The sequence below is a fragment of the Cygnus olor genome, chromosome 5 (genome assembly GCF_009769625.2).
Source record: "Cygnus olor isolate bCygOlo1 chromosome 5, bCygOlo1.pri.v2, whole genome shotgun sequence".
In the NCBI taxonomy this organism is placed as follows: Eukaryota; Metazoa; Chordata; class Aves; order Anseriformes; family Anatidae; genus Cygnus; species Cygnus olor.
In genome coordinates, this window is record NC_049173.1 from 56,596,355 (window position 1) to 56,617,163 (window position 20,809).

The window sequence follows — 20,809 nt, forward strand, 5'->3', positions numbered from 1 at the left end:
ACTATCCAAACCTGTGAGAGTTTCTGATATATCAGGTATTTCTCACTTGTACACTGAACTTAGCTATTCCACATATTAATTGAAAAATGTATACATATTCACAGGCATGCTCTCTCACTAGTGCTGTCTGTGGCAATGACAAGAGGAAAGTGCTTGTAGTAAATACATTCTAAATGCAGTTATTATAATGCAGACACTTCTGAAGGAGAAAGTAAAGAACATTTGACATCAGGAACTTCTAATGAGAATGCTATTAAGAAATTCAGTCTGCAAATTAAAAGGGGATTTGCAACACACTCAACTGACTTCTCTGACCCTATGTTTCATTCTTAGAAAATATTATAGAATTTTAATTTAGGGCTAGGCTTACTGTTGTCTTCTGGTAAATTATCATTGAGAAAGTCTTTGGGATGGCATCGTTGCTCCCATGCTGTGAAAGTACAGTGGAAATGGAGCAGGTAAACAGGAATTAAACAGCAGTGCAAATGAAGGAAAAGGACAAAGTTCACACCAGTGAAACTGCGAACAGCTCTATGAGACTAGAAATAGCCATGCTTGACTACTTCTAACAGCAGAGTAATAAGACCATTTAAGCTTCAGGTACCTTTTTGCCCTGGTCACGAGCTTTTCTTGCTGAACTAAAAATAGTTAGAGATGTCCAAGCGTCCATCCATGTCTTCAGCGAAGACTTGGCCTTAACAGCTTTGAGAATGTTAGCACATGTAGTTTCTGCTAAAGGAATGGAATTGGTGTAGAAAGCAGAACACATTTTTGGAGCGTGAGCTGTATTGGAAATGAATAATTGAATGGTTGAGTCTCAAACTGTGCCTATAAATAGGCATAAAATTGTATTTTTCCTTTGGGAGGATATCAGAATTCTCTTCTAAATATTTGTTTTAAATATTGTTTGTATTGATGGTAGACTTAGTGTCGCTCAACAGTGTATTTACGCTGCAGCATTTTTCTAGTTCCTGTGATGGATCCTTGGAAAACTGACATTTTTTGCATTACCACAGCCCAAAGTATTCTGTACTGCATTCAACCACATATCAAGAGTATAAACAGATCTGGTAAATATAAAAAAAATATGCATCATGTTTTGACAGTGTTTTTGACAGGCAGACAGTCTATTTGACCCACAATTGGGTATATCCAGCGTCACTGAGAACTTGGTCAAATGACATCTTTGGTTCCGATGTTGTTTCCTTAAGTTGTACTCTCGTGCTGCCCATTTATAAAGCTATTATCTGCAAAGTCAAAATTGAATTTTGCTACCCTCAGGATGAAAACAAAACAGCTTATTATGCTTTTACGTCTGTAATGACAAAATGGCTGGATGTAGCCAAGACAAAGCAAGCATTGACGAGCAGCAGAGCGAGGTGAGAGGATGAGAAATTATCAAGAGGATTTTAGGGATCAAGAGGCTACTTTCCCCCCAGAATCAAGAAGAGCCCTATTCACAGAAGCCCATGCTTATTAACCTGAACATGTTTGCTGATGTTTAATGGTGGTGCATCAGGTGCCCAGGCATACACATGCAGGGTGTAGGAAGCATTCAGGGTCATGTAGTGCTATAATGATTGAGTCCATATCTTCAAGCCAAATTAGACAGCCTACTGCCTCTGCCAATTTAGCTGATTTGGGCTATGTCAAATGGCAATTTCTGTTCTCTGTGTAGTCTGTTCTTGAAAAGGCAGATAAAAAGATATATAACATAAGAGTGCTAAGATTTTCTCTTGTCACTTAAAAATTAAAAGATCCCCAGGTCGGATGGATGAAGTAATCCTTACTCTTTTACACTGCCATTAGGTCAAAGACTTATCATCCCGACTTAAGGTTTATACATTTTAATTAGTTACTCATACAAAATGCTGTCCTCTTTGATGATAATCTAGCTTGCCTCACTGCACACATCGTAAGTAAAAGACACTCCATTTTGTCTGTTTGCAAACGAATGAACTCCTTTCCATCTCCTGTTTCTTTGATTTTCCTTACTGAGCTCTGTACGAACAGTCTTTTTGTGGTTGTCTTTGGTCCTGCCGCTGAAGCGTTCCCTGCTGACTCTTGTTTATTTACTCTTTATTTAAAGCAAAAAAAAAAGTGATTATTTCTCTCAGATTGTCTCTACATCATGCATGTAGTATTTGACATATGTAGGATGTTGTATTTTACACATATTTCCCATCAGTTTTTGCTACGGTATACTTCACAATCCTTTATGCATCCATTCATGTATCTTCTAAAAAATCTTTGAAGGCCAAAACGTGTGGATTTATTCTGTATTTATAAGTGCATTTTTAATACAAAGACTAAAAGCAAGACTTTTTTTTTAACACTAAATGCTGAGTAACTTCCCCTGAAATAAGTATAATAAAAGTTACTTCAATAACTAAGTTTTGACTTAAGTGACTTGCAGTGATTGAACAAAGATTTAAAATGAGATTTCTCCAGTACAATAGTTATCTCACTGTTCATACTGCCTCCATTTATTTCAGTGATGGACTGTTGTTTTGATTAATATATCTATCTGTATTTCTATGAGCAAAATAGCAGTATTCTATCTCAAGTTACAAGCACTGTCTTGTAATTATGAGAATAGCAGTGTATTCTCCAATTGAAAGGTTAAAGCACAATCATGGATATGGACAGTCATATTCTTAACAGATTGAAAGGCCTGTGGCTTATTTATTATATGGCGCAACAGCATAATATGCACATGTATATACATGAGGGAAGTCATACTTTTGTTGGATTAAAATCAATCTTTATAACACATGATAATTACTAATTATTCTGAATATTATAAACAAAATTATATGAAAAGCCTGTCTTTGCAATACTTGTGTAATCTGCTTCTTTCTATTATTACATGTGGAAATCTGATATTTGTTGTATTTTTGTTCCTTTAAATATAAAATATTTAATAAGTATTTGCAACAAATGATATGGATAAAATGCATGGATGAAAGCTAAGAGTGCCATGACTTTTTAAAGTTTCATGTGTAATACACAATAAGTTAATCTATTTAAAAACTGCATTAAACAGCTTTAATTTCTTCTGTTACTAAGAAAAAACAGCAGCTGGTTGTAAATGTGTGGTTTAATGTAGAGAGAGAAAGCAAGCAATTGTGTTCATTATAACACATCTTAAAGAACTGGTGATTTCTTATTTTCCCCAGGAGTCACAGCTGAAAGCTCTGAAGGAAACTGTGCAGCTTTGCCTGTCTTCAGTTCTGCACAATCAGCCTCCTGCTATGAATCGAATGCCTACAAAACCAGCTGCGAAGCTGACACCCCTAGCCACAAAGGGCTCAAAAGTTCCATTTCAAGTGACAAGCACCAAGGTATGGTTTCTCCCTCCCTTTTTTTTTTTTTAAGCATCTTTGAGAATTTGTCCTGTAGGATCATCAAACTGGAACTAAGGAGGATTTAAAATTCATTGAAAGATTAGGATGAATTTTGAAGATAATTCTAAGCCTGTTTCCAATGTTAATAAACTTTTACAAAGTTGGGAAACGGGTACTTTTATTAACTGAAGAACAAAATTCTGTCACTTGCTAAATGGACCATGTCTGCATGACAAATCTACAAGGAAGATGGATTTACATCTAAAACAATTGAGAATGCTAATTCATAGGATTATTTACCTGCCAGACACTGTTAATGTGTTTGTGGCATTACAGCACTAAACAGTGACGCAGTTTGTGTTTTTCATAAAAAAAAGTCTAATATAAAACCAGAAAACGAGCTGGGAAACCCAAACAGAATTTGCCAAAAGGGATCTTTGACTCACACAACATATCCAGGAAACAGGAACAGAGTTTAGGAGAAAGTATGACTTAAAAATAAAATAAAATAAATAAATCTTTAATGCAAAGTATTTTGAGTAAATAGATTAAGGCATTTTAATGCAGTCAAGATTTACAGTGATTGACAGCTATCCTGATAATTTTCATCTCCAGGGTTGCATTTCACTTATGTATTCAACTGATTCAGTAAATCTAGCACAAGCCTGTGATTTCAATTACAAAGGAAATTTTACAGAAGGATGATGGATGGACAATTTAATATCCCCCTTAAATTCCCATACTCTTTCCTGAAATAAAAATGGGAATTGTCAATTCATAGTCAATTTGTAATTTTTATACAGCAGCTGTTAATAAACACTATTAGTACAGTGGTTGGAGCCAAAAATTAGTAATCTTTCTGGGTGTAATGAAAATTGAAATATAATTTCAGACATCAGAATATAATTATAAAACTGGATCTCATGTTGCTAGTCTTAAAATAATTATTGGAGGTTCCTTAACTGTTTTACAGGAAAAAAACTTCACTTCCAAAAAAAAAAAATCATTCACTCTTGAAACAAACCAGTGTATTAATAGCAACCCATGAGGATATCAGTGCCTATTTAGATTAAGATTACTGGTTCTTCATTCTGCAGCAACGTGGGCTCTTCTCGCAGGACTTGTAGGTTGAGCTTCACCCTGGGATCTCTGGAGCACATTTTTTCCTAATGAGTGTGTCTGTAGAATGGTCTGCTTTCTTCTTGTTTTCTTTTTCATCAAGTTGCGAATGTTTGCTCCCATCGTGAAAGCATAGGTGCCGAAAATGTCGCTGTGCCTGTGTTTAATATTGATATAGGGTCAGAGGCTTTGAAGTATTTGAATTCTCCTTGGTTTTGCAGGTATTATCGTAGCGCAAAAAAGGAAACGTGAATACAATGTAGAGATTAGAATTGGATTTTTTGACATTTGATTGAAACACAAAATATTCTTCATTCTTTTTCCATAATCAAATAGATTTTGTGTTTAATGTTCCTGTTTATAAAATGTAGCAGTATTTCCATGCTGCAGTCTGAGTCGCTCTATCTAGTGTTTAAATAAGTTATTACTGTCTCTTTAATAGACATTGCTCACATTTCTCTGCACATGGCATATGCCATGAAAATGTCTGCAAAAATAATGGTTTGCAGTCCTGCTCTTCCACACATTGACACCTCATTATTATAAATCTGTGCATTATCTGTGATTATAAAACCACTGAAATCTGCTACTGTGAAATAGGTTGTCAATTAATCATAGTCAGTCCAGAATTATACTCTCTACATCTGAGCTGTATTATGGAAGGCTTCTTTTTTATGACATCCATTCTTATGGGTGTCTTGGCTTTGTTTTAGTTTTAAACCAAGTAAATCTAACTACAGATGTATCGTGTTCTCTATTACATTTGCATAAACATTTCAGTATAGCAGGATAGTATTTATGTGAATGTAAATGTGTTTGATTACTTTAAATAAGTTTTCCTATGTCAAAATGGGAACTTCAGACGAGCAGTACTTAAGCATCTTGTCATGTCTGATAAGCAGCAGTTTAACCTTCAGGAAAGAAATGATCATTTGTGTGGTAAATATCTTATTTCAAAGATATTCTCGTCCAGCCTTAAAAGTGTTTTCTAAAAGTGTCAAACTTATTTTAAATCTGTGAAAGGGTACATCATATGATGTATGACATCAGTATCACTTTGGACCAGTCATCTACGAGTTTGGGCTGCTTCTTGTTAAAAACAATTTGAATATGAAGGTTGTATTTCTGTAGAGAAGATATTTAAAACAACAACATGGTGTAGATAGGATAATTAGAAATTAAATTGACGGATTTCTTATGAAAGGTTCATTTTAAAAAGTTGATTTGCTAAGGAGCTATTTGGGCCTTTCAGGAGGCTAATATGAAGAAACCTAAAGTAAGTTTAAAAAATCAATGTAAATCTGTGAAGACAAAAAAAAAAAAAGGTGCATAAATCAGGGGGAAAAATGTTTATCTGGATAGCTTTGGAATTTGGAATAGTGAGTAGTAATGGGAAATTCTTACATTTAAATCATAGAAAGAGTTTGCTTAAATTGATCAGAAGCAGTGTCAGTCTGATGCACGTTTTGCTACGTTTTAAATGAGTTAATATGTAAAATTTACTAGAGTGTAAAATACAGGATTGGCAGTAATATTTCAGACCAAACCCACTTGAGCCATCATATACCCATCATAACACGGATGTCAGTGGTGAAAGTATTTACCATTAAAAATGGATTTAAGACTGTGTGTGAGTTCAATGGCGGTAACACCTCCAAGGAAACCACACACAATCAGAAAGCTGGCCATTAATCTTGATCTATGAGGTCTTTAACTTTCTAGATCATGACAATTCTTTTTATTATATAGTTTCTTTTTGCACTGTTGTGTCCCAGCAAGTAGCCATTCTGTATTCTGGAAGTGGAAAATGTTCCCAAGCAAGTTTAGAGTTGCCAGAGCTAGCTTCAGCGGCAGCAATTTCCTTGCCTCATTCCCATGAACAGAGGTCATGAGGAAAGAAAAATATGAGGAGGACGAGGAGGGCTAAAACTCCGCTTTGCTCTCCCTTTAAATCTCTAGATGAGTGCCTAAGGACCTGGAATTTTATAGGCATTTAGGTACTGGAAGAGTGTATTGTTAATGGGTAGACATTGTAACATTGACTAGGTTACCCGCCTTGGGAAATGTGGTTTGGGGTAATTTGTGAACTGGAGTACTGGTCCTGCCTTCCTATTGAGGCCTTTCATGCACTAACTGTAGCTTGGCATAAAAAACAACTCAGAAGTTGTAGAGCTCTTCTCAAATATATGGAGTCATTAGATAGAATGCATTCTTACTCAGTTTGTTTTAATTCCCCTTTCTGAAAAAAGCTAACATGACACTTAAATTAATAAATATTTTATATAACAGATACCGTTCAAATATCTTTGGCTGTGGAGTGTAAAGATACCTGTACCCAGAATGCAACCAAATAAGATTCAGTAATTTGGAATATTGATGGTATACTAGAATCAGAAGTGAAACACAGAAAAAGTTTCTATTTGCAGTGGTGAGGTTGAATACAGAAATAATGGGGCATACAGTGACAAGGATACCAGAATAATCACATTGCTCCAGGGTGTTTTTGCCTAATGTTGTTTCACATATTCCCCAAATCAATTCTTTCATTATAAATGCTGTGTGGATTTTTTGTATTTTGTGAACTGCACTATCTTAAGAGTAGAAATATCCAAGAATTTTGAACTGTGAAGAAGAAAATAGCACCCCCTTCCCATACAGTGCATAACTTGAAGGAAAGAACACATTAAATGCCACTTCAGTGTCCTAGTCTTGATAGAGAATATATAGACTGAGTACAAATGAGAACTATCCTTCTGTAGAAAAATAGGGAAACTGCTATTCCAGTGTTGCAATATTGAATGCATTTTTAAAAGATTGAAAAATCTCAAAAAAAAAAAGAAAAAATACACTTTCCTCCTGGCAACTGCTGCAAGGAGCTCTTGCCTCTGTATCAGATATTCTGACTATTGTGTATTCCAATGTATGCGGATCAATGTAAAAATCCAGAAAATTTGAAGTACTGTGTGCTATCATCCTTTCTTTCAGAAATAAATATACTTCATATGCTATCTAAATGAGTTTCAGGAAATTTATACTAGCTTTAAGCTTAGAAAAGTGTTCTTCTGGGGCTCAGAGGGATGAGAGCTTGTGAAACTGTTCAAGGAAGGTACAGGTCTGGATATTTGGTCAGAACAGGCCAGGCCAGACAGAAAAGCATTTTGGAATGGCCATGTAGGAACTCAAGAGCCTGAGTTTTCTGTGTTGGCACTTTTATGGATTTAGGTTAAATATAGGCTTGCAATTATTTTGAAGGCATAATGAGCATCTACTAAAGACACTGACCAGGGCTGCTGAAAATGTGAGATGCCTTTACTGTGAGGAGTCTAAGCTTCTTGACTAATTTTTTCAGGGTTTGGTGGTGGTTGTTGCTGCTGTTTGTATGTGTGTTTTTTAACCTAGAAAAAAGTTATGATTCATCTAGGAAAACAGAACATTTCTCAGGCTCTAGACCCTTAACCATTTCTTTCTACAAAACTAGAAATGATTGATATAAATATTTTATATGAACTAATGATAGAGTAGTTAATTACTTGTACTGAATATTAGTTATAGAAAATTGTGTATCATATTACTGATGAGACTAGGATATTATAGTGATAATTGACTAGAAATTTGAAAGGATCTGTAATTACATATGTAGATTTCTTCAAAATATGCATAAACATTTTGAAAGACTGAAGAAACATTTGGAATGTGTAGGTTGGGTCCAGTCTGTGTTTACGAAGGCTGAACAATTTTTTATTTTTATTTGTAGATCCTTGAAAACTAATACAATAGCTTTAGATTAAAGAAAAATTAACAAGCTGAGTGTAGCAATATATCATCTCTTCCTTCTCCCTTTGTAGGTCTAGACAGAAACCTAAAACAGAACAAATTACGTAAGGAAATAATTTCTGTTTTCTAAAAGTGGAACTGTTACTGATCAGATAATGTGTTGTAACATTCCAGTACAAATGAAGGTTCTGACTCCTGAACAAAGCAGCTGCAAATTTGTTGCTCAAGAAACTATGAAAAAAAAAAAAAAACGAATAAAATTGTGGATTTACTTGTGTCATAAGAAAGATTAAGATTCTAAAATCTTTTTGAATGCATCTGATTATTTTTACTTAGGGCGACTTCTGTTGCTACAACATGCTGAAAAAATAACTAGGAAATTATTTCTCTTTAGGTAGTAAATTTCAGTCTGACTGTTGTATTGTGTCAGGAAGCATTCCAAATTTTGTTAGTAATAACCCCACTTCAGAGATCAAATGTCAAGTCCAAGGTGTTCTTTTGAAAAATAAAAGATGCTAGGCTGAATTTTAAAAAATGTTAGTGTAAGGGATTGGATACTTGACATTCACAATATGCATATGCTTTTTGATAACATAGTCTCTCTTTCATGGGAGAAAACCAAAGCTCTATAAAGCAAAATATTTATGACTGTTCTTTTCCAATTTTCTATTGATTTTGCTGAGTGCTTCCTTGCTGTTGCCCAAATCAATTTGATCACTTTCTGCATCTACCTGGTGTTTTGGACCATGAGGGCAGAGTAGCTCAAGGTTTTCCTCTTTTCCCACTTCCTTTCATTTTTCTCTTCCTTGTTTCTAAGTAGTCGTGATCATTTCTCCTAACATACTACTTTTGAGCATTTTTCTCTCTTTCTGTCTAGCTAAATATTCCTCTCTGAGTCTCCTATTCCTTAATAAATTACATGACATGGTTTTCCTATAAAATGAATATTCAGGCCTCAGGGTCCCGTGTTGTCTGAGGCAGGTTTTTTTAAAGGGTCTGTTTCAAAAAGATCATAAAATAAAAGCTTAGACCTGAAACGGTGATGGATTTTAAACAAAAATTTAGCCTGTTTAGTTAGTTGTGGTGGTAAGTGAAAACTCCATGTAATTGTGAAAAACACGTAGAGCAAAACTTCTTTGGTGTAAAATTGAATTCCAGGGTAATACAAACCAATACGGATGTAGCCATGAGTGTTCGAATCTCTTCGGAAATTCTGTGTTCACAATGGAGGAGAAAAATAAATAAATGTGTACCTGCTTTTACAAGAGGAAATGGGTTGAACCTAAGGGCACAAAATACAACATGTGTGGCCAACTATGAGTAAACAGAAAAAAACGTCAAGGACAGTGAGTAGAACCGTGTTCCATTAAAGCCTTAGGAAGGCTGCCTCTGTGGTAGCTCACTGCTTTTCTACGTTTGTTTCCTCCACCTTTATTTCTGACAGAGTTAATGAGATATCACTGGCACCTGCAATTTCAGTGACCTATAGTTCATTGCCTTCAGTACAGGGATTAGGAAATGGTCATTAAAAAAAGAAAAAGGCTATTACTAAATGCAGAGTCAGCCATATGTGTAATATGCAGTAATGACATCCAATCGTATAACCCTTTCCTAACACACAAACATTATGAAAGTAAAATAGCATTGAAAAATGACATCTTCCTTTGGTTTAGAATTTAATTTCAAAGTGAGTAAGGAATAGGTGCCCTTCTAAGGTACTGACATTACAGAGCTCAGGTACTAAAAGTATCTTTAAGCCTAATGTAGTAAGACTTTGTTTTTAGAAAGATGAAAAGTAATCTAATCGCAGAAGCATGACTAGCATAAACTATTGCCTCATGAAGGTCTCTCCTGTTCTGTTTTTTATAGCTCTCTTTAGGCTTATAGACTTCTATTATCATTTTGATCAATTAGATACCAACCATAGTCTTGTATTATTTTTGCTTTAATAATGATTCATAAGAGAACAGCAACTGTTTCTCATAGCTTTTATTTCCTGAATTTGTTTCAGATTGAATGTTTTTCTTATTTCCTCAGAAAGCTTCCACAGAACTTTTTCTAGAGTCCTTCTTCTTCAGTGACTAATTTTTAATAAAATTTTATTACATGCAGGAAAACATTTAACACCAGAGATCATTAAATTGAAAGCTGAAGCTGTTTGATTTTATTGCTTACTTTTAAGAAGTCTTCATTATTAGAACATTATCTTGACAGTAAGTTAGTTTTAGAGACTTTTTTATTTATTTTCTAAGTACAATCAAGGGAAACTGGAGGGGGAAAAAAGCACCTGGCATCTCTTATGTAGTCCCTATCCCAGAACTACATCATTCTCATTGAAATTTCTGACATGATCTTTATAATTACCCTCATTTCGTAGATTAAGTGTTTGACCTCTCTCATTCTTGTAATCGGGTATAAGTAGCTGAACTGGACCATTACCCCAGGGATCCTGTGACTCTGAAATTGGCAGAGGGCTAATGGGCTGAGGGCTAATTTGTGGCTACTGCTCTTTCTCTGGCTGTTAAATGCCGTTCTGTTTGCCTGTGTATGAAGGACTCTCTCCAAAGAATGTCCTTTTTTTTTTTTTTAAAAAAAAAAAAGTCTTATTTCTATAAAGTCTCCCACAATACTGTGGACTACCATTTGACAGTGGCTGAAAAATTGATGGGAGCATGTCACGTTTAAATATCCTAAGGGATGTGTAAAATACTATCAAAGAAAAAAAGGTCATTAGGTATAGCTAATGGTCTTGCATGGACCTGGGGTAATCTGGGATAAGCAAACAATTTACATTAATCTTCTCAAATTCTGCTCCAGTCTAAAACCAGGCGTCAGTGCTAGAGCAGTCTCAAGCTGGCTGTGAGGATAAATAGGTTTCTGGAAAAGCTTATTATTCTTTTTCTCTATCAAAGGGAGAGGAGATCCCCTTAATTTCATATCAGGTGTTGTATTTTTAGAGATATCTGTCCTCTCCTACTCAAGTGATGGACTTTTTCAACATGTTTTTTTGTTTGTTGTCTCCCCTGTTGACAGTGGACATGATTGGGTGAAAATAGAATATTTTTAATTTTAGTTCAGGTTCCACTTAGCAGAGAGCTAGTAACACATTGCTTTATCTTACGACTTTACGAGCTGATGCGCTTGTTACATGTTCCATTAGAAATCATGGATATATAAAGAGGCTGTCCATTGTAATTCTTCATTTTTTGATGACAGCAATGAAAAAGAAACTGAATTTTTGTGCCTTTTCAAGTCCATATTAGTAAATCAGTTTTAAAATTTGTTAGTATTAATGCTTTTTTCTAAGAGTGTTCTGTGTAAAAAGATATGAAATGTGCAGAAGATCTAACTAAGCATTTTAAAAGGCTTACAAGCTTGAATGTAATTGTGAAAGTACTCCCAAGGGGATTTTGTTACCCAAGGATGCACTAAAGCTTTATATGATAATTATTAATGTGGTTATCCTGTATACAAAATCTATTAATCTACTGTTGCAAAGTTTCACTTGATATGTGTATATGAAGCCAAGAGAGGTGCATTAGAGATACCTGTGTTCTTTTATTTGAGCAAAGACGTGATTTGGAAAACATTCAAAGATATGTCATTGATTCTTGAGAAATGGGTATTTTGGCCATTAACACTGAATTTTCTAGTAATTTGTTTAAAATCATTGTGTTGAACCATCAAGCACAAAAAATGCAGAATAGACTGGTGACAAACCTTGGACAATCAAGTTCAATTTAGTTTTGAGTAATTTAAGAAATCACCTACTGAGCTGAAACTGAAATCTTATTCCATAATTCTTAAGCTGTCCCCCATTCCAAATTGATTATTGTGTAAATCTCAAATGTTATTTTATTTTTTGTAAGAAAGTAATATTTTAAAGGAATGTGCTCTCCATTCATGAAAAAGATAACATTCTATTAAAAAGCTTTTAGTATCAAGCCTAAACTTGTTCAGCTCTTAAAATTAAATAGATGGTGTTTAAATTGAGTGTTTGAAATGATAACAAATGGGGTTATAAAGTTAATATTTAATTCTTTTATTAATAAATTTTGTGATGGTTTATGGATTTGTTGTGGTTTAGCCCGGCTGGCAGTCAAACACCACACAGCCGTTCGCTCACCCTCCCCCCTCCCTCTCTGGGATGGGGGAGAGAAATGGGAAAGTGAAGTCTGTGAGTTGAGATAAAGACAGTTTATTAAGACAGGGAAAAGAATAACAACAATAATAATAATAATAATAGTATTAATAGTAATAATGTGTACGAAATAAGTGATGCACAATGCAATTGCTCACCACCCTTTGACCGATACCCAGCCTATCCCCGAGCAGCCAGCCCCCCCCTCCACCCCGGCTAGCCACCCCTATATATTGTTCAGCATGACGTCAGATGGTATGGAATACCCCTTTGGCCAGTTTGGGTCAGCTGTCCTGGGTCTGTCCCCTCCCAGCTCCTGCTGCATCCCTAGCCTGCTCGCTAGCAGGACAGAGAGAGGCTGAAAAGTCCTTGGCTTGGTGTAAGCACTGCTCTACAACAATTAAAACATCAGCATGTTATCAGCGCTCTTCTCATCCTAATCCAAAACATAGCACCCTGCCAGCTACTAGGAGGAAAATTAACTCTGTCCTAACTGAAACCAGGACAGGATTATATATAGACTCCTATTTTCTAATATCTGTAAAAAAAATAATTCTCATTTCTGTTAATATAACTGTGGTCATAATGACAGTAGTGTTGTCAGGGACTTTTTTATGATGACAACTGTGTTTGTAAATTGAGCTTAAAGAAACAGATGATTGGAAGGAAACAGTTTATCTTTGAAAAGCTCCCTTTAGCAGGATTCCTGCTTTTTCTTAAATCAATAAAAAGCCTCTTTTGAGGCATGCTTGGGGAAAAATACCCAAGTCTTGAAATGAAAAACATTTCTCTGTTAACCTGGTTCTGTAACTTAGCTCCTGCTTCAGAAGGGTTCCAACTTCACCGAGCCAGTCCTTCTGTGGTCTGTGAGTCCTCTGGCACCCTGAAAATGCAAATGCTTGTGTTTGTGACTGTAACTTCAATAGCTGCTTATGTTCATCTGGGAAGGCTGTAGTTGCCTATAAAGCATATTCTGACACAATGTATTATTTCTGCTCTGAAATGTAAGAAGTGTTATACAGTGTTCATTATCCCCCAGCTAATTGCTTTTTCCTTGATGATGGGTGTAGAAAATCAAGATCCTTATTAAAGCAATGTGTTGATTTGGTTACTTCAGTTTCTTAAGTATCAAGAAGTAAAACAGCAATAAATGAATGAATAAAACAAAACCAATGATAACCATAAAAATAAAAATAAAAAAAAAAAATCTTAAGACGTTTAGGTATGATAGAAGTTGTGTAAAAGAAAGTTTTGAAATTTTTTCTCTGCCTTGAAGGACAACCTGTTTGAAAACTTGAGAAATTGTAGACAAGTGAAAAGAATGAGAAAAAGGAGTTTGTACTCTTGTCAAAATCAAATACGCAAAATGGTGCAGAGCTCCCTTTGTCCTTGTCTGAGGGAAGCTTCCAGCTGCCTGAAAGAGGGGGTGAGTGGTGTGGACCCCCTGTGCTGTGGAGAGCCCCCAGCTCCCTGTAGCATGGATTGTGGTGGGGTAGAGAGATGGTAGGCTGTGGGGAGATCCCTTTGCCTTTCCCAAAACGTTTTTGGGAGCCTCCACCTTCCTCTAGGATCACGATGCAGTTAAGTTTGTGGCTGTGTGTGTTTTCTTATTCTTAGGTCAATGTAGATCCAGACTCTCTGCCCTGCCTGGCCCTTCCCTGCTCTCCCCTTTCTGCTCTTGCTCACCTGGTTGCTCATCTGCTAGCCTGGTCTGGTGCAGCATTGTAATATCCATTTGGCTGTGACAAGGCTTCCCCAGCACCAGTGTGATGCCAGGAGCCTGGTGGCTGCATGCTGTGGCATAGTCATGCCATCACCAGGGCTGGTGCATCACTGGGACATGGCTAATCCACCATTCAAGCAAGAAAAAAACATTAAATAATAAAGAACAACTGATAATGTGAGGCGGGGGGTGGGGGGCGGAAATTATGTAGCTGTAGAAGCAATTGAAAGAACAGCAGCTCAGCAAAGGTTAAGAGAGAATTAAAAGCACAAGGTTCTATCCGCTGCCCAGTTTTAAGAACTTGTGTTCATACTTGCTGCTGAGATTTGTGGGTTTGAAGGTTAAGTTCTGGAAGAAAAAGGATTGCTGAATTCACTGAAGTTCCCACACCTTTTGAATTAAGACATGTCCGATATCAAACCCTGCATCCATGAGTTGCTGATGACACAGAGGATGTCTCAGAGAGAACTGCAAGACTTGTGTCTTGCTCTCCCTGACACAAATTAGAGATTTTGCTAGGGACTGTCATGTGCCTCTGTGTGCTTGTCACTTCTATCGAACACTGGAACAAAACACATTTATTAGCTTCTACCTCCTTAGTTCACTGCAAACTATTACATTTTCTGTAAGTGCCAGGACAAGAGGCAGTGGGCACAAACTAGGACATGGGAGTTTTCCTCTGACCATCAGGAAACACTTGAGCACTGTGTGGGCGGCAGAGCACTGGCACAGGTTGCCCAGAGAGACTGTGGGATTTCCCTCCTTGGAGATCCTTAAAAGCTGCCTGGACGTAGCCCTAGGCAAGTGGCTTTGGGTGACCCTGCTTGAGCAGGGGGTTTGGATCAGGTGGCTTCCAAAGGTCCCTTCTAAGTTCAACGTTTCAGTGATTCCGTGAAAATATTTCATAAAGAGTTAAGAATATACAAATAAAGGATATACAAATGAAGGTTCATGTAAGAAAGTCATTCAGTGCAATAGGATAGAACAAAAAGTACTCTCAGATGGGAGTTATTTTTTTATATGTATGTATATACTAATGTACTAATTGAATTGATTTGTTCTTTTGAGGCAAGATAGGTTGACTGGACATAGTGATTGGTGGCCATCACTTAAGTGGAACAATGAGCACCAGCAGATGATGGTGAACGGTGCCCGACAAGTGGAAGAGTAAGATCAAGCTGACTTTTCTCATAACAAGTTAGTGATGGTAAGAGACTACTGATCTAGATGTCTTTCATCTAGTAAGGGAGATTGATCTAGGAATTGATTAAGCATTTTGATAATTTTAAGAAAGGAAAACTCATTGAAATTACCATTTTCTCTGAAAATAAAAGTTATAGAATTATCTTTGAATTTCATGTACTGCAGCAATTAAAGTCAGGCAGTCTAAATCAGGAGTATTGAAATGATGCAGGAAGTACAACAAATAATTTAAATGACATCTGTAGCAATAGTATTAGAGATTTTTCTCAAAACAATGTTAACTGAAATACAGCATACTGTTTGAATAGGATGACTCAAACTTTTCAGTAATCAGGAGCATATTATTTTAAAAGTAAATTCAGAAGAGTTGTAAAAGCTAATTTAAAGAGGGGAGGGATAAGGTTTATTTATATATATATAAAATGCATTTATTTGTACCCATGAATATATACCTCCTTCTCTAGCCATCCTCAAATTTTGCATACTACAAAATATTAGGTACTCCAACTTGCCCAATCTGCAAGAAAGCAGATGATAAAATTTAATAATGATAAAGGGAATGCAAAATTATAGGTTTAAACCATATATATTTATGTGATTGGCATTTATAATTGTATTAACAAGTTTTTCTCTAATAACACTTTCTCTATAATTACATATATGATGGTCCAAGGAATGCTTGTTCTGTTTTTCAAATATAGTCAAGTCTACTTCCTTTTCCCGTTCTTTTGGCTGCACACAAATTTGCAGTAAACATCTAGAACTGTTGCTAAACAAATGATTATTAGAAGAAATATGAAGTGAAATATGCCATATCAAGTGTGCTAATTGCATTCTGACACTAGACATAGGTGCTCACAAGTAATTGGGCTAGTCAAAAATAAAATTGTACCTATGTACTCATGGCTTCTGATATCAGTTGGAATAATATTTTGGTATCAGTGAACGTTGGCATATGCTATGAATTATTTATATTGAGAATAGAAAAAAACAGTTGTGGACATCTAATCTCAGCTGGCATATTTGCCACAGAAGTTTTCCATAAAGAATTTGTTGTATACCTTAAGATTTTTAATCTACCAGTATATCATTTGTATAAAAACTCTTTAAATTAATGCTTTCATCCATGTTCTCAGCACCAGAAATTTGGAAAAAAAGAAAAAAAAAAAAAAGAGTTATAAACATACCGTGATCCAGTTAAATTATTTAAATCCAGATTCTGTCTGTTCACTGGAAGAAAAGACTAGGCAACTCTCCCTCTCCTGTTATCCATAGTTCATCAGTTCATCTAGGCAGAATTAAAACCACCCTCAGTTCTCTATTACCCTTAGGTGCTTTTTGGTTTTCAGATATTAGAAGAGCTGAATAGACCAAGACAGTAAATTTCTTTACTTGATAATTTAGCATCTGACATTGTGTCATCATTACTGAGTGCTCCTGGAAGCATTCTAACGCTTAGAAAAAAATGCCACCTGAAAATGCCACCTGAAGCTCTAGGACTTTGCTGTCCAGCCCATTGTTATTTATTAATTTAAAGTGACTAATGTGAATTAAGCTCTTTCCAAACACTTAGAAAGGCACATTTTGTAGTTTTAAGAGCCTACAGGAAAAACTCTTTCCCTGTCAAGCTAATATATCACAACTGACTCCAGTGCGGTGCTGGCAAATTACATAGTGGCATGTCATCCTGGCAAGAGCCCAAAATAATGAAGAAAAAGGACACAGATAAGCACATGACGTATTACTAAGTCAAAAGTTGCTAAGAGGAAATGTGATGAAAGAAATGATGTGGAAACAAATTCATGCATTAGTGAGCAGTATGTCTAATGCTGTCTTTTTCCCTTGTAAGCCCTGCCTGTTCTCTATTATGAAGATTGACACTATCCTGATGAAACTTGGTTTTAGACTACTTTTCATTATTCTAAATTATTTACAATAGGAATTGTTAGGCATGGGATCGAGGAAAATTGTAAACTTTGAAAGGAAGAGATGTTGAATATTAAGCTCTTCCAAATATACTCATCCTAAGGTTCTTGAGTTTTCTTTTTTATTTTCAGATTTAACAATGACATCTGCTCAATGTTTCACCAATCACTTAACGGAAACAGTCCTAGGAGTACTAGGTTGATTGTATTTTGTAGAATGACTTTAAAAATACTTTGTGTTTATGGGAGTAAAAATATATATTTCAGATACTTATAATCTGTCAGAAACATGCTTACCTTCCTGAACAGAAGTGCTATAAGGTACAGATGATGGTATTCATCATGACCAAATTTATGTACAAATACTGCTGTGCTGTTTATTTGGTCATCATACTAACATGACCAACAGTCAGCTTGGAAATAGGTAATGGCATTCTAGCACGAATTCATTTTCTAGTTTTAGTACCCTTCAAATACTGAGTGGAAGGGGACTGAAATGTATGATTCTTAGTGCAACGGTATAACTGAAGAGAGTAGCAGGGTGTTTATAATTGATATTTTTCTTTTCATAAGCTTACATTCCCATTACAGTAGTGAAGTGAAAACAGCTGGGGTTATTGTCTTTAATTGAACTGTCCTGAGGATCCAGAGCAGTCTAGCTTCAGCTGGCAGCATATACAAAAGGCAGCAGGGAAAGCTGAAGAAGAAAGGAGAACTATCAGCCTTCTTGGTTAAAGCTAGCTGTGTCAGGCCAAGTGACATGCGACAGTATTTTCCTATTCCTGCTTTTTAGGCAGATTCTTCAGTTTTTGCTACTGTGCAAACACTGCTGAGTTTGTAGTGTTGACATAGCATCTCTGTTGTTTGTTGTTGTTGTTTTCTCCCCGGGACTATTTTAGAGCTTTCCAGTCGTTAGTTACTTGATTAGAAAAATTCTCAGCAGGAATGTAGATGAATGTTTGTGATAGCAGACCTGTGAAGGGTACACAACCACATTTGGTGGGAGCACATAATAAATTATGCCTGTAAGAACAGGTCATAGCTCAAACAGTAAAAGGATGAATTCATTTTAGAAAGAAAAGCTCTCTAATATTTTATCAAACAAAGTAATAAAAAGAAAAATCTCAATACATTTCTAAAATGCACATCCTTCAATAGAAGCACACATGTATCGAGCAGACCCATCAGTTATATTGCAAACAATAACAGCACAGTATCTTGATCCTGTGCTTGCCCCACTATTTGCCATTTCTATCTTTTCTTTTTTTTTTCCCTTTTGTATTGCTGAGAGTGTTGTTACCGATTCTTGTAAAGAACTTAAATCAAAATACAAAAATCAAAATACAACCACAAAGTGCCTCTGCAACCTCTGTACCACCCTCGCACATAATTTCTCTAAATCTCTGTGGAGAACTTGAGATTTTTGCTAATGTCTTTACTTCCTTTGGTCTGTTTTACTATGAGAGCACTGTGAGTGCGTGTTGTGTGGGCTTATTTAATTATTTGAACTTTTTATTTATCTTATCTGCTGTATTGTATCACCTGATACGAATTTAAGAAGAACATATCACATTTCTTTCTTGTTTAATCTTGAAAATGTCTAAGAATAATTTCTGCTTCAATTTCTTTCCAAAAAAATTTCTGCCATGAAGGAACTTCTTCAATTCTTCAACTAGGTTAAACCTAAATTATACTTCGAACAGGATGCTTATTCACAATTTTTGTAATGGTCCAAAATAAAGATTGTCTAGTCAGTGAATTACTGGATCTTTCACTGAACAAGTACAATTAGAATGAAAATATCAATGGTTACACATATATTTATACTTACATAGACATATATATATATATAAGCTTATATGTTCATTTATCTATATGCATTTATCTGTAGTGTTTTCTATATTACTTTCTCTTTTCTCATGAAACGGTTGCCTTTCAATAACCAGTGAAAGTTAACAGTCCATTTTTCTGCGCTCATATACAGTGTGTTCTTCTAAGTTTATAAAGTAAATATCGGTGACCCATGTACATGAAGAAGAAAATCTGTCCCACGGTCAACAACAAACTTGTCATGAGTTGTTGATTATAGCTTAACTGGGAGAAAAGGTGAATAAGAGGAAAATGTATTTGGTCACTAATTCTCCTATTGTGAAACAGTGTTAATGAATTAGTCAGAGGTGCCTCATCTCTGCATCAGAATTCCGTTAGCTGCCCACGGGATCCAATACAGAAGAGCAAAAAAATAAATTTGCAAATATGATGGCTTTTATACAGGTAGTTGCTCAAATTTATTAAGTGACCTGAAGGAAATTGACTTTCGTAGTTAGCAGATAGTCACAACAAATAGGTGATAAATACAAACAGATATACAGATTGAATTTCATCTAACTCATCTACATACGTAAACTTTGCTTTACTATTGTTTTCTGTGGAAAAAAAAAAAAAAAAACTGTGGTGAATAATGAATGGATGGGTGATTCAGGAAAGAAGAAAGGAAAAAGAAAGTGTGAAGTAGTGAAATAATCTTGATAATTTAACACCAGAGAGAAACTTTTTAGCTTTAAGATGACTCTGAATTCAGACGGCTAAGAGCTGTGCATAAATCAGAAGAAAGCTTATCTGAAAATTTGAGTTTATTATTTCTAAACTTTTTTGCATATGAAACCATAGATATATGGCTATGGAATACCTCACTATTAAAGAACTATGAATAAGAAAAACACAGTTGTACTAGTTAAAAATTTTACCGGAATTGTCACTAATCCAGAGTGGAAGTAGTATTATTTGTAGAGAAAAAAAGAGCTATTCTTCCCTTGTGTGTTGTGTTGCGAGGTGTGCATCCTTGCTTCTGCTATTCAGTGCTACTAAGGGAGGGCTGATAATGAAAGAAACATGCTCCCCCTCTCTTCTCACAGGTGAAGGAAAATAAAAAGGTTAGTTCTTTCTTAAATTCAGTACTTTTATTCTGTCAAATATTCACAGAATATTGATGGAGAAACATTGGTGCAGACATTTATATGTGTATTATGTAGCTTTCTAATGCTGTTTCTCTAACCAGTGCCTCTCTATACTTTGTGCCTTAGGGTGTGTGATACTAGTATGAACAGCTCTGGAAACCTTTTGGATTAAACCAAATTTAACAATGCAGGAATTCACTGCTTGCATCTTTATACATCTATGAATGCTTTTCCTTTCAAAAGTGTTACCAAAATCCACTCTTCTTAAATTTCAGGGTCATTGTTCTTCACTCAAAAGTTTTCCCCTGGAGGAAGAATATGGCCATTATATGTTTTTTTGAAGTCCAAGTCATGACCTAGTTAGTTGCTCATTAGTTACTGAGACAATCTAAAAAAATTGATTACAGCCCTCCAGATTTCTTTTCCTGTAGAGAACACTATTTGCAACACACCTTTTTTCATGTTCTCCAAGACCCTTTGAAAAGTCAGTGATTTCTGGAGGGGTTTACACATGAAAAGAGAAATAGCCTGCCATTTAGAAGCATCTTATACACAATTAAAACTACAGATGTGTTCTATCCAGATGGAAACTTTACCTTTCTGATATGTTAGTGTTTTCT

At 35.5% G+C, this 20,809-nt stretch overlaps 1 protein-coding gene across 3 annotated transcripts in view; it reads left to right on the forward strand.

The window, feature by feature from the left end:
* The window catches only part of LUZP2 (leucine zipper protein 2), a 261,711-nt gene that overhangs the window by 214,548 nt on the left and 26,354 nt on the right, over positions 1-20,809 (forward strand). For all 3 annotated transcript variants that reach the window (XM_040559468.1, XM_040559471.1, XM_040559470.1), the window contains exon 12: positions 3,180-3,344. In XM_040559468.1, the coding sequence (XP_040415402.1) occupies positions 3,180-3,344 (165 nt within the window). The remainder of the gene's footprint in view (positions 1-3,179; positions 3,345-20,809) is intronic.